Source organism: Grus americana, chromosome 1 (assembly GCF_028858705.1).
Source record: "Grus americana isolate bGruAme1 chromosome 1, bGruAme1.mat, whole genome shotgun sequence".
Lineage (NCBI taxonomy): Eukaryota > Metazoa > Chordata > Aves > Gruiformes > Gruidae > Grus > Grus americana.
In genome coordinates, this window is record NC_072852.1 from 88,453,315 (window position 1) to 88,468,675 (window position 15,361).

At 36.3% G+C, this 15,361-nt stretch overlaps 1 protein-coding gene across 1 annotated transcript in view; it reads left to right on the forward strand.

Annotated features, from left to right (window-relative positions):
- Window positions 1-15,361, forward strand: part of SPAG17 (sperm associated antigen 17) — a 118,004-nt gene that overhangs the window by 40,640 nt on the left and 62,003 nt on the right. The window contains exons 8-17 of the mRNA XM_054810419.1: window positions 2,066-2,221; window positions 2,949-3,030; window positions 4,085-4,203; window positions 5,058-5,195; window positions 5,278-5,391; window positions 6,866-7,016; window positions 8,688-8,918; window positions 11,255-11,343; window positions 12,013-12,129; window positions 13,711-13,865. Of these exons, the coding sequence (XP_054666394.1) occupies window positions 2,066-2,221; window positions 2,949-3,030; window positions 4,085-4,203; window positions 5,058-5,195; window positions 5,278-5,391; window positions 6,866-7,016; window positions 8,688-8,918; window positions 11,255-11,343; window positions 12,013-12,129; window positions 13,711-13,865 (1,352 nt within the window). The remainder of the gene's footprint in view (window positions 1-2,065; window positions 2,222-2,948; window positions 3,031-4,084; window positions 4,204-5,057; window positions 5,196-5,277; window positions 5,392-6,865; window positions 7,017-8,687; window positions 8,919-11,254; window positions 11,344-12,012; window positions 12,130-13,710; window positions 13,866-15,361) is intronic.

Genomic DNA, 15,361 nt, shown 5'->3' on the forward strand with positions numbered 1-15,361 from the left:
AGGGCAAAAGGACGGTCTACATCCTCCTAAAACTGATTTATAGTACATTAAATCCTGTATATAAACAATCTGCTGAGCTAGGAAGTACCCTTGATCCTGAAGGGATCAGAAACAAGTTTGGCTAAATCCACAGTGGTTTCTAAGGCATTCACTAAGAATGCCTCAATTGTGGATACGTGTTGACTTGCTACTTACAACATTACTTATCATTATACTCTTGATCTAATCTTAAAATATGAAGTGTGTTTTAGGAAAGAAATTTTTTAATCTTGTCTATCTTCCACATAATCACATCTTATAGGGGGACTGTTGCTACTCATAAATATCCTGCAAGCAGCTATATTATAGCTGAAATAAAAGAAAAATGATCTGTCACTGAAATTGTTTCAGCAGATTGTAGTTGTAATTTCACATTCTTATGTATCTCAGAATTCAGCAGAGCTCTAAGGAATTAGGAACACTTTTAAGTTTTTAAAGAAACAGATGGGAAGAATATAAGTTGTGAAATCATAGGTGGCTAGTGGAAGTCTGTTCTATTGGACTGCCTGGAGAGTCTCTGAGTCCTAGCTTACTGCATCTCCAAAGTTCAAAATATACAGAAGGAAAACTCTTGTGACAAATTGTTAGACATCAATAGAGAAATGATAAGAGTATTAATACAGCAAGTTTATATACAGTAAGTAATATTCACTTTCAGATTTCAGATATTTAGAAAGGAAAATAACATCATTAGTGGTTGGACTCAGAGAACTTTTGACAAGCATCTGTGTCTATCCTGAGAAGAGGAGAGAGCAAGCAAATTGAATCATAAAACTGTAATTAAACTTTGCATGTGTCCCATTGAGTAGAACCAGGTTGTGTTACTTGCAACCTTGTAAAAATTCTTGTTTGGTTTAAAAGATTGTGCATTCAGAACACTCCAATACTTTAACTGCAATATTCACATGCTCTAGTGATCTCTTATAAGTAATACGTGAATGGAAGATTTTTATATTAACTCATTTTTCAGAAGAGTATTGAATTGGAAAAACAAAAGTGCAAGAATATTAACTTTGAAAATTCTGTTTTCACATATAGAACTTCTCTCCCAATAATTTTCTCTAGTCTTTAAATGTTATGAAAACTGATACTAGTATTCCATAACTAGTGATAACTAGTTAATTCCATAACTTGGGGTGCTTGTTTTGAAGTGCCATAAAGAAGGTCTGAGTTGAAGAAAGCAGATGCTTAATACTTCTTAAGGGTCAGTTAATATATTTAGTGCTTAATGACAGTTGTGCTTCCTTACCATGTTTCCTTTTAGGAAACTTAAAACTGAGACATCCAGTGTTGATAGCCACCTGTTCAATGCAGATTTCTTAATACAAGAGACTTCTACTTTCACAAAAGTGAAATAATCACTCAGAAAAGGGCTGTTGACAGAAATTGTCTAAAAATTACAATAATTTCATCTTTTCCACAATGTCTAGGATGTGCAGGGGAAGAATACATCCATTAAAGCCACTGAAACATGAGTGTGGCATGTGGTCTCAGGGTTTTGGTACTTGTACAAAAGCATTTCACGTTTAACATAGCGGTTGGTATTACTCTTTTTATTCCTCCCAAGCTTCAGTGAAAACCACAGTACATCACCTCAAGAACCTTGACTTTTTCCTTGTCAGACATTTGCAGATACAGCATTCTCCCTTTGGGCTGGTATGCTGACATTCCTTTGCTTTTAAGTTACCTCTCCTGTTCCTTCCCATCCGAAAAAAAACCCTAAATTCTAGTTGCAAGAGAGCAGACCTTGAACAGTTACACCTGAAGCAGCTGGGCAATACTCTGTCCATACTGACTGTGGCAGTCCATGCAGGGTGGCAGTGTTTAGGCAAATAAAGATGTTAGGTGTAAAGGCCTTGTTTTCTTAGAATAACTCTATAAAACATTTTGAATTAGTGGAGAAAAAAAAATCCCTTGGAAATTTTTTTAAACAGTTGTGTATCTGCTGGTTAGAGCTAATGACTCATATGGCTAAGTTACATGATACTTTTGCATGCAAACTTCCTCCTTTGATTTTCTGTCCTAGCTTGCATTTGGCACTGCGCTGTTTGAAAGCATTGCTTGTTTAATGTATGACTGCCTGGACTGGAGAAGACAGCATTGTAACTACTTGGAAAACACCAAGTTTATTAATGTGCCTTCATTATCAGAGAACAAATCGACACAACCACCTGTAACCGAGGCAAGGATCCTTTGTGTTTTACCATGCTTCTCGTAGAGAATAACTAGTTATAGGCTAGAATTGCCTGTCTTTAATTTTGCACTCAAAAATTCACCTTGGACCATCACTCCCTGTGTAATTTTCTGTGAATGAATTGGGATTTTTGTCTTCAGCATTTAAAACCTCAAAAATGGGAAGAAAATAGTTGAGCATTGGGTAAACAGAAAAAGGCAAATTCGAAGGATCATACAGGCATAAAGTATCGCAGGTGTAAAAATTCTTTAAATAGCTTCTGATGACACCTTCTTGTGTCTGAAAAATCAGTACACCTGCACAAGGCTACTATGTCTTGTTGCAAATCTGTGAACTATCAAAAAAAAAAAAAGATTATTAGTTCTATGCAAGATCAGTTTATTTTGTTCATGGTAGACAAAAGCTTAAGTGGGCAGAAGAAACTGGCTCATAGGGCATGTACTAGTGGCAGGGAAAAAATGGATTTACTCCATCTCTAGCAGTACTTCTGAATGCTCATTTAAAGCATTCATAAAGCTACATTCTTACTATCTTGTTCCATTCAGAGTTATGTGGGATTTGCCTCCCTTAATACCAACCATTTCAAAGATTAGCATATAGTCTAGGGTGAGTAGCCAAAGCTTAAATAAAATTAATTTCTCCCACCTATCTGTGCAATCCTCATTTTTTCCACACTTTCTCAGTTTTTTTTAATTTTTATTTTTGTTCATTTTAGGTACAATCAGCGTCACAGATTACATCTTCAAAAAAAAAAGGGCAAGCAGAAGAAATTCTGCCAATGGTAATTTTGTCACAGGGTACGTCTAATGGATTAAAGCAGTGGTCTGTAGCTGTTCATTCTGTCATGCCATTCATTCATCTGACAGCACAAATCCTTGAAATTACCTGCACAGTAAGCTGAAGATGTGATTTGAGGTTGTGAGAGTGGTTTCCTTGGTGAATACATTGTGAAAGTCTCTGGAAACTGCAGCGATGATAACTAAGTTCTTTAGAAAATATTTTTTTCTATCTGTTCCTAGTCACAGTCAGGTTTAATAGCTCTACAGTAATGACCTTTGTTAGTCTTTTTTAAGAAAAATTGTCTGAAGATTGAACTGGTTAGTAATATAAACTGGCAGTTCTGAAGAAATCGATCTTAATTGATTCTGAAGAAATCGATCTTAAGCTCAACATGAGCCAGCAGTGTGCGCTTGCAGCCCAGAAAGCCAACCGTGTCCTGGGCTGCATCAAAAGCAGTGTGACCAGCAGGTCGAGGGAGGTGATCCTGCCCCTCTACTCCACTCTGGTGAGACCCCACCTGGAGTACTGCGTCCAGCTCTGGGGGCCCCAGTACAGGAGAGACATGGAGCTGTTGGAGAGAGTCCAGAGGAGGCCATGAAGCTGATCAGAGGGCTGGAGCACCTCTCCTGTGAGGACAGGCTGAGAGAGTTGGGGCTGTTCAGCCTGGAGAAGAGAAGGCTCCGGGGAGATCTAATTGTGGCTTACCAGTACCTGAAGGGGGCCTACAGGAAAGATGGAGAGGGACTGTTTATCAGGGAGTGTAGTGACAGGACAAGGGGTAATGGGTTTAAGCTGAAGGAGGGTCGATTTAGATCAGATATTAGGAAGAAATTCTTCACTGTGAGGGTGGTGAGGCACTGGAACAGGTTGCCCAGATAGGCTGTGGATGCCCCATCCCTGGAAGTGTTTAAGACCAGGTTGGATGGGGCTTTGGGCAACGTGGTCTAGTGGAGGGTGTCCCTGCCCATGGCAGGGGGGTTGGAACTAGATGATCTTTGAGGTCCCTTCCAACCCAAACCATTCTATGATTCTGTGATTCTATGATTAATGTTTTATCTCTTACTACAACAGAGGAAGAAGCTGCTTTTTTGGCTACTTCCGTAGACATGAGGTATTACAATGACTTGCTGAGTCAGATTCCCGAAGAATGCTTTTCTGTACCCTTAATGCTGAACTGCATGTTGGAACAGGTGGGAATATTCTCCTTATAATTCCTGTGGCTAATTTGGCTTAGACCCGGTATAATGAATCGGTCAAAGATTAGTAAATACATCTGTTTCAGCCTCAAATCAGAAACTTTGCATGGAGGCACTGACCAAGGAGGTTCAATACAAAGGAATCACAGTACAAGTGACTTGTTTGGTTTTCTTTCGTATTGTGCACTTAGCCTGTATATACAGTGTTATTCCAAAATTATTTTTTCAAGACTACAGATCCAGTATAGTCAAATGAGGAAGAAGGTGTAATTTCTTAGCTAAGTCAATAACAAGTTTTCATGACCTGCAACAATGTTACTGATACTAAACTTTTACTGGTTTACTCAGTGCAAAGGTCTTGGACAAAACATAGAAGTGGCATACATCAATGCCAGTGCTAGACAGATCTGACTTCTGTTGAATTCAGGCACAATTTATGAGATAGCAAAAACCCACAGTATGATTTGGAAGTCTTCCTTTTTTTGGAAATAAAATTTTAGCACAATCTTTTTTTTTTTTACTTTTTTCAATTTAGTCTGAAAATAGACTCAAGCACAAATACTCAAAATAAGGTCCAAGACCTGATACAGGATCAATTTTTAATTATCTGTGTTCATTAACAATTCTTAACATTTCAAGTTGGAAATATTTTTCTTCTCATCCTTCCAAAAGTGAATAATAGGAGAAAACATTTAATTCTATTACTTGTAGAAAAAAATTACAGGGTTTTTTTCCTGATAAAATGTATGGATGTGTGTTTAGCTTATAGCAGGATCTGCTTGGTAGTTTTAATGAAGCTAAGCAGCAGTCATACTGTAATGAAAGCTAACATATACCATGTTTGCCAGGTTATTGCAAGTGAAGAAGACCTTACACCACCTAGTCTGGTGGTGCTAGAGCCCCGGGCGGATGGGCTACATCATACCATTGCGGATCATATAGCCTCTGTCCTTCCTTCTCTTTCACTTTCTGAGAGTGAAAAAAAGGTTCGTATTGTCTTTTGTACATTTCCTAAAATGACAAATAAATCTGATTATTGGGGTTTAATACATCTTTTTTTTTTAACAGAATCTATATGACTACTTTTCTCCAAAATACAGTGAAAAAAAGACTGTCACCCCCAAGTACCCTCTCTTATTTAACTACCATGATACCCTGGCTCAGCGGTTGCACCTGCTGAAGGTATAGTGCTACCTATCATATAGAAACAGTTCTAAAGTCCACAGGCAATGAATACTCAATGAACTAGAAAGGATGGAGTGATGTTTTTACAAAGCAGAACAGTATAGCCTAGATTTTTCTTACTGAGGTAGACACACTAACACATATGTTTAGTCTGCTTAAGAAGCAATGAGTTACTGCTCCTGACAGAAGACGCATCACAAACGTAGAGCATTATATTGATTTCGGTGATCTGTTTGCATTATTAATAAGAATGTATAGCCTTTAGCATAGATGAGAGATTTTACAGAACTCGATTTACTGTAGTCGAACACTGATGAAACTGTGGAAAATGAGTTACTAGATCACAGTGACTTATCATGTGGACTAGATTAAATACTAAGATGTAGAGAAGTATAAGAAAAGATACAGAGTTTGTTAGTGAGCACAAGAAGTGTGCTCAGGTTGGCTAAATATTTGGAGCATAGTGTCTATCCAAGACACTGCCAAATTCTAACAAAGGCAGAAAGGTTCAGAGGCTGCAAGGTTTGGGATTATTTCAAAGTAACAGTCCCCTGACTTTCTGAACCAAAAAACTACAGTGAATTCCTGAAGTTTTTCCAAGCCAGGGTGTAGTTTTACCATTAAACTTTGAAAATACTCTGAAGGCAGTACAAGTGATAATACAGTTCTAGATTTCACAGCTAAGGTATGTCTGCCTGGCTTCATGAATTATAAATGGTCTGTGGAATACTTTGACAACCATTGATTAAAATGGTATTCAGAAACAAATTGAGCTGGACACATTGGAGGTACTTAAGCAGAAGGCAGGACTGGGTAATAACCGAGAGAGATGCTTTTAGCAGGCTTATGCTTGATGTATATGATGTACTTGCTGCAGAGGAAATTCAGGATATAGCACAATGTTTGAGGAGTGGATAGAGGAAAATTATTTGGAAGATCAGAAGCAACAATCCAAAAAAAAAGTTCTGTAAGTGCGTAATACTAAAATGAGCAAAGCTGAAAGATACTAGTAAGTCTCAAAAGATAAATCCTTAAATGTATAGGGATGCTGCTGTCACAGACTGATCAATGAGTTTACAGACTTCATTACTACGAGAAGTAGCACAGACCAACTGAAAGATATGTGGAAGGTACTTGCTACCTGTCTGAATAGATCAGTACATATTTCTGTATTCCAGAATTTTTAAGTCTAGCTAGCAGAGGCAAATATCGTCTAACAAGGGCGTGTTGTTATGCTGTCAGTTATTCTCTTATGTATCTCATTTTTTCTGCATATTTTAGGCAGAAAATCTGACAACATGATTCAATGACACACTGTAAGCACATGCTCAAATTTAAGTTTATGCTCAGCTGACTTAAGCACATGCTTATGTCTTTTGCTATAAAAAGACTTCTTTATCCAAACATAATTTTTAGAAATCCACTGGTGTGAAAGTTTACTTTAACTCTGGTACTTTGGTTTTTGTTCCAGGTCCAGGAGAACTTAAATCCAGAAAAGATTGAATGTGAAATGATGGATAAACTGCCTCTTACAGAACTTATCCATTTCACCCTTCCTTCAACTGAAAACAACACTAAACATTTGGCCAGAGTTCACGAGCTCATGCATTATTGTACCAGTGGTAAACTGATTTTCTTTTTCATTGATATAACTTCCATTTTTTCTCATGTTTGATGATCCTATTAAATAGCAGAAATTTTGGGACAAGTTTTTTCAGGTGCCTAAAACCTTTGCAGAATTTCCCATTTTCTCATTCTTGCTTGTACCTTAGCCTGCTATACAAGTTAGGGCTAACTTTAACCTCAGTTTCATGGTTAATGTGCAAGTCTAAATGAGTATTAAATATTGCGTGACTAAGAGCTGGAAGTGTGTTAGAACTCATTTATTTATTTATATTCACAAACTTTCAAATACTTACTAAATCTGAGAAAGAAAAATAAAATAGATGTACATATTGCTATTTTGATCCTAGGATGTAGAATGCATTTTGGGAGACACTGACATAAACTGTATGTTTATTTACCAACACCTCTTTGGCCGAGGAGCACACGTATCTTAGGTAGATTTTTATTGGACAATAAATGGTTTTCAGAATGTATTCTGTGTAAGCTGTTGGTGTTAATAATGAACCATCTTCTATAATAGTCCCTTTATCAAACCAAGAATACATTCACTTCTTCAACTATAATCACTTTTGCGGTTATCTTTTCTTGGAGTGTGCATGCCGCCATGACGTACACTGTGAAACAATCCCAAAGACTGCATAAATACCCTTAGGTAGTTTTGAAAGTTTACTCTGGACTACTAAGAAATATAAACATCTAAATCCCTTTGGTTACCTTTATGCCATCCTATAAGGCACAGGATTTGAAGGTACTTTCCCAGCTACGTAGTCCTGAAATCCCTTGTGTTGGATTCATTTATACTCGCTGGATTGTTTCTAGTTGTTGGTATGTTCATTTTGGACATTAAGCTATTAAGGTGTTCTGTATTACTGTAGCATTCCAGCTGATGGGTTCAAATTTGATGGTCTTCGCTGGACCATACTATACTGCCAAACTCTCTCAACTGTTAACTTAGCTGGCAATGTCTTCACTTTTATCAAGAAGATGATTGATTTGAACAGGAGATGAGATATCCAACATTTTCATAATGTGTGACATGCTTGGGTGTTTAACTACCATAAAAAGAAAACATTTCAAACTGAAGATACTCTTTGTATGATTTGGGCACTGAACTACCTGTCTTAAAATTCACTCCTTCTCATTATTATCATTGTTATATGGATACCAATGCATACAACCATAAATAGGATTTATTATTGCCTTTGCACCTTGCATACTTCTGTGTAAATGATGTGTAAAATTTTGTCTGAAGAGAAAAAAACACTTGATGCTTGGTTTGAGAAGCTACAGATAATAAAAAAAGTTTATGGTAATGGAAGCCTTTTCATTAACTGAAAATAGCTAGTTGTTAACTAATTTGATAAAGTCTATTCAGTATTTTAAAATCAACATCATTTATATAAAGTTAATGAACCAGGAGGTATTCAGATGTAGGAAGCACTTCATTTAAGATGGATTAATAGTTAGGCATATCATTTTGCAATTTGGAAGCATTCAACTTCGAATGCAGTGTAAAATGTAGCTCACATAATTTGATCCAATACCATTAAGGAAATTGTTGTTGGCTTTTGCAGAGTTGCCAAGAGCAATATACTTACATAGTCTTCTATTTATCTTCTGCTGAGCTGTAAGGACGTTTTCAGTTAATGATTGTAATTCTTTTATAGAACTTCTGAGTTGGGCTGAAGTAGAAAGAGCCTTCAGAGTGTTTACTTTTGAAAGCCTGAGGCTGACTGGGCTGAGTGATTCTGGTATCCTGGAGAGCTCTGGATCTATGATTGGAGGTGATTCTGAAGTGTCTTATATTCCTTGGGATAATCCAGCCAGGTTTGCAAGACAGATGAGACAACTCTTCCTTGTGGAAAAGAAGCTTAATGGGAAATCTCCAAGAGGCTCTGGTAAAAACCTCTCTGTTTACGTTAGTCCCGAAGAATTTCAATCCACTATTTATTTTACCATATCATTTAGTATTACAGGGTTGTGATTTTTCTTCCTTGCACAAATCACTGAATTTTCAAGTACTGTATAGGCTGTACATTGATTATCTATGTAGGAATACTAGATAAAGACAAAAGCTAGCTATTTTGTATGACAACATTAACAGTTTATTTAAGCAACTCTTTAAAATGATATCTGTAGAAAAGTATGGACTAGAAAACAGTTTTATTGCTTGTGACATCAAATATATTTTATAGATATAAAATACTGAAGACATGCTTAAATACCTTTCTGAATACAGGCTCTTCTGAGTTATAATGGCAGCTGAGTCTTTACAAAGTCAGTAGCAACCACAGAGTGAAATCAAATGTGATGTATGAGGTTAATTAGATGATTACTAGTGAAAGAGTATTAGGAAATGCAAAGAATATATGACTTGCACATGAGGACTCTAGAAGGTGATATAAACAGTTGAAAATTAAAGAAGGTGTGCTATATGTTGTGATTACAAATGCATACATACCCTTTCCTTTTAAATTCTTTTCTTTCAGACTTCCCTCTTCTTTCACATGCAGGTTAATCCAGCATAGAGTTTTGACATTCAGAATTTTGGGTCAAACTCAGAAGTAATGGGGAAAGAGGAACGTATCTATTAGGTGTTGAAGAAAGTGAGACCAATGAAAAGAAATCAGAATAAGGCTAGCATGGTAGAACTGATGTTGTGAGGTAGAAGTTTAAACATCCAGTTTTCATAGTCACATTACGCTCTGTATTTGGCCAGAAATATGTGAAAATCCTCAAGTTAAAATCATAAAGAATGTCTGAGCTGTGTTTCAATTTCATCAGCTTCTCATTTCCAGTGTGTGTAATTAGTATATCTTTAGCAGGTTAGTATGTGGCATTTGAGCCATTATAACTGTCTCATTCATATTAGAATGGGAACATATTAGAGAGCAGAAACAGAGATAGAGAAGACCTCTTGTAGACAATACAGAGTGACTTTTCTAGAAGTTTTACATTTTCTCCTGCAGATTCTAACATAATGAAAAATTAGGAGCAGCGTTGGCCAAGAAGCAACATTTAAAACAAGTGATTATTTTTCTGGGATGCAAGAAAAGTAGAAATTAGGTCAGTTTAAGCTGCTGTACCTTTAGGTTTATGATGTTGCCCATGCTTTCCGAATATAGATGTCTAGGCAACCAGCTTAGATGGGATCCTTTCCTTAGAAGGTCAGAGCAGACAAAAATGAATCCTGCTTATCTGCCTGTCTTCTGAATTTTGGGAACCTTTCTTGGGTGTTAGTTTATTTTACTTTTACGTTAGTCACAATACTAAATATTGCAGTTACAAACATAGCCACCAACATTTCAACTTCTGCAGCACAAAATCAAATACCAGGAAGAGAAAATGTTTGCCTTCAGATTTCTTAAATCTTCTAAAGGCAGTCAGTAAACAGGTCTAATTTTCTAGAGAAGCAGAGCCTAAAAATATATATGTCTGGAAGCTGAGCTGCTTATGAGAGATTTATGAGCAAATACTTTCTGAAATATTTTCTCCCAGGAAGAGTATTTTTCTTTTATGTGTGAATTTTGATCAAATATTAGTGACCTCTGCCCTAACTCAGGACATAAAGAATTCTGTTAAAAGGGAATTATTTTAAAAAAATGAGAGAATATAGAAGAAAAAGTCTTCATGTGATCCTGTTTCTATCAGGTGCCCACTGTAACAATTGAATGACTGCTCAGATCCTCAGCAGAAGTAATACTATGTCAGGACCTCATAGGACTCTCTAAATCCGATGAATTTAAATTTTAAAATTTGCATTCTTTGAAAATATGTGAAAATATCAAAATAATTGATTTTGCCTTCTTTTTTCATGTCATCTGTGCAAAGGAATGCTTGTTATTGTTTCTCAGATAGTACGCAGATAAGTGGTTCTTCATGTATGAATCTGGAGGACACTTCTTAGGGTATTTTTAATGTTTTGACCATGCAAAGCCAGCATAGGACGGATAAAGATAATTATTTGAGTGGATCTTATAAAGTGCTCTTTTCTTTTCTTTCTTTTTTTTTTTTTTAATTGTCTGGCAGTTGTTGTCCCTGGATTTTAAAGTGCTCTTTTAGAAAAGAAGTGTGGCAGAGCTGGTCATGTATTTATTGGACTAGTATCATAAAAGGAAGCTTCAACTTGATGGCAATCTCATCAGGGAGGCTAAGGAAATTGCATCACTCCAACCTTAGTGTTTAGGGCTGAAATTTCTGGAACACTTCTTAAAATTCTGCTTTCAATTTCCAGGACATACAGAAACAAATGGCAAAGATGGAAGAGATGGTCTGGCTGATCCTGTTTTGAACAAAGAATTGGATCTTCCTATTTCTGATAAGGCAAGTGTGAAGAATAGAATAAACTGTGCTCTATAGCATGAGACAAAGGAAGACACTGTTCAATGCCAGGACATGTTACTGGGGATTCCTTCGCAACGCTGCATGCAAATGTTAATTTTGTGATGTTTTGCATATAATGCCATAACCTTTAAGCACTATGAAATCACTTTCTTTGAATTCTAAGATGATGGGTCTTGGTGAAGCTACTAATGACAATTCTATGCTGATTTCACTGAATACCATGGATCAAATATTAGCATGAGAGTTTGAGAGTAATTGCCAAACTCTGTCAAACTAACAAGCTGTGTAGTTTGGCATCTTCAGAAACACCTGCCTGCCATACAGCCCTGGATAAATATAGCAATTTTAAAATTACTTCATGGGACATGTTTAAATATTCATAATTGCTTACAGAACTCAAAAACATATAACCTAGTAATAAAAATATTTAGATTAGGTTTGCCATAAAACAGCCAAGACCAAAAGCCTTTGGGAGTAATTGTATTTTTTATTAAACAGTGCCATACGGGTCTACACATGTGCAGCATTATGCAATTAACTGTGATGCAACATGGGATGCTGTCTATTAAGTCAACAAGATTGCAGTTAATTTAATACAACTGACACTGAAATGTTGATATTCATTATTTTGTTTTGGTGTATTTTGAGGTGAGTCTGGAAAATTATGGCCTAGGAGCAAACTTAGAAGAAATAAAAAAGACACAGAGGCGTTGTTTGACAGACTGGAGTTTCACTGAGCATTTTCAACCCCATGTTCTTCCTCAGGTATCTGTGAACTGACAATCTCACACATACAGTCACCCCTCAGAATGCTGTACAAAGAATTAGTAGCAGGGTACAGGATATTTCCTTGCCAGATAATTGATTCAGTTTTATTCCTTTTACATTTTTACCAGCACCTATTGTTCTTTAGCTGCTTTTCAATTTTGTGTGTGAAATTTAGTTTGTAATGGGTTTGTATTTCCTGGTTTGGCCACACTGCAGCTGGTAGTGAATCTTTTAACTGAACATGTGATGGAGACAAAATGATCTTACCCTTAGGGGTGATCCTCCCTGGCAGTTAGGGGATTCATTAGCCCAGTGTATGTGAAAGCATACTTTGTAAATACTGATGCGGTATATGTTTTATGGGCAAATAGAAAATTTTGTTGTAATGGTACTTCACCCTTTCAGTGCTACAAGCTTAATTTGTAGAAATCTTGCAAGGTAAACACTTCATCTTGCAGAAAGACAGAATGACAAATGTGAAAGATAAGGTCAAGTGTAGATGGCTTCAGTTGGTAGGCATTCTTTTGGGAGGAGTGGATTATTGGTTCCTGTGCTTCCTTGAGCTTCATATGCCGCAATTCTTATTTGATCCTGATACATGCTATACGTGAGTGAAGGAAAGGCTGCTTGTACTTTTTCAGCACCAATTTAGCATCACAACTTTAAAGTCTGACCGTACGTTTCAGTACATGGGGAATTCCTAGCAACGTAAATGGCTAATGTGCAACGTAAATGGCTAATGTGCAACGTAAATGGCTAATGTTAACTGACCTGTCAATAATTAGTGAATTTAGTCAAAAGATACTGATGGAAAATAGCTGCAACAGAAAATAACATTTTATGGCAACAGAAATTAACATTTTGTAAAAATATTTCCTTGTACTATGTCACATCTGAACGTAATTTTTACACCAGCTGATATTAAGGTTTTCATGTTTAAAGAGACTATTTTTTGATATGGAATTATTTCAGTTTTAGTTCAGTTGCATAGTTCTGTAAAAATAATACTTTAAAAGAAGGCTTTCTTCTAGCTATAACTATAAAATAAGTTTCAGCTGGCAGAGGATTTAAACGTTGAAAATGATGGGTCAGAGTGAAATAATGTAGAACACAGTAAATCTCAGAGATGTGCAGGTCATAGTATAGCAAATCGAATACCAAATGAACTTAACTGAGCTTAAAAATGAACTTAACTGAGCTTAAAAAAAGAAGTAAATTTGTTTTCTTTTTACCTAGTATATGATAATTCTGTTTTTATTTCCTATTTTATTTGATTATTATTTAAATTTATTTAATATTTAAATTTATTTGTTTATTATATAGCAGAACTTTTTAATTCATGGTCATTCTCAGAAGGTGACACATAGTGACTGCCTCTTCTCAATATGAATAGCGACGGAGTTTCAATTTCCACCTTTTCCAGGAATCTGAAGTGTTCAGATGGATACAAATGCTTTGCATACATCTTGTAGGAGAGTGCAGTTCTGAAGCACCTTTTGCTAAAATCTGTGCTGTGTAGCATCTGTATATATGCTACTGTCTGCAGGGAGGATGTACCTTTATTTCTTTCCTTTTCAGGTTCTTCACACTGCATCCCAAGAATATAGATGTATTGATTCATTTTATCATACCCGAGATAACTCTTTGCTAATGGTTCTTCACAATCCTATGAATCAGTATCGTTTGTGCCAAGAGACTTGGGATATTGCATTGCACTCTAATGTTGGATTCAGGTAATTGATTTTATCTTTCATGTCTCATTCACAGTCATTTTCGATTAAAGCCTGCATGGCTATGCTTAGGACAAAGCTTTGAAATTAAAAGTTACCATGATGTAACAACACATTTATGAGAAAGCAAGTCATGCAGGTGGAAAAGAGTGCTAAATCAAAAGAATTCTGTTGAGACAAAGCTTTTCCAATTGAGAAGAACCATGCAGTAACTGCATGTGACTCCTTCTCACAAGCTATAAAAATATATATAATGCACACATACACGCAAAGTCATATTAGGGATATCCACATCAAGAAAATTATGTTGAGGACACTTCACGTGAGGGAGATTAAAAAGAAAATTCTGTCTAAGAATATAATTATCAGGCTTTTCAGTTATGTATACATAAATTGGGTGAGTGTCACTGGGAAATTTTTTTGAGAAAAGCTAGAAGCCCTTTATTAATATTAGAATAATTTTTTCATAGAATACCACATTCTTCTTAATTCCTTGACACTATTTGCTTACCAATTAGAGGTATGCAAGTGGTTGACATGTCCACTATTAGAGCTTTTGTCAGTCTACCTATACATTTTGGAATCCATTTTTGCACTGAAACAGTGATATAAATGATGATGGGATCCAACTGCTATTCCAAATAATTGACCGAAAATAGAATATGTGTCCATGTACTGATACACAGAGAAGCTACAATGCCACGGAGAGGCAGCTGAGCTATCTTTAACCATGTCACTCTGGTGTTCTATGGATTAATTAGATTTGATTTATCAAATAGAATTTCAAGCAAATTATCCAACAGACAAATTTGTCTGCAGGAATCCCTTTCTAAGTGCAGTGCCTCATTTATCAGAATATGGGAATCTTTTAATAGAAACTTCTGTTGGTACCTATATATTTTAACAGATTTGAATGCTAAATAGGCTAAGTATGCCTTCCTGAAGACATATGTTGTATTTCATATCTTTGGTATCAGTCCAGGAACTCTGTGTGAGTCCATCTCAGCTTTCTAGGCCCTTGAACTTAAATTATTTGCCATGAAAAGAGGCTGTTGTGATTATCAGTGACTGGGACCAGAGGTGGAAGAGATTTACCAGCAGAAACACAAAGTTCCTTGGAGAAAAGGCTGGCTGTTCTGTGGTTATTGGGCAAATCCATTAAATGTCTGGTCAGTCAATTTTTTTGCGTGTATATGATAGCCAGAATCTTCCCCAAAAGATACTGAAAGATGGCGTGTTCAAGTAAATCTGCGTCTTGCATTCAGATAGACCCAGGCAGAGTGTCAGTGATCTCAAAGTCTGTTACACAAAAGTCTATTAGAGCCCAGAGCTGTTTACTTTGCCAGCTATTCTTACCTTTCTTTGGGGTACTGGACATTAAGAGCCTGATTCAAGTTGCTTAATCATAAACTCCTGGTGCCAGTTTAGCTGCCTGGTGTATCTGAGATGTCTGCACAGGGCTGACACATATGACATGAGACCCAGAGGAGACCCATACT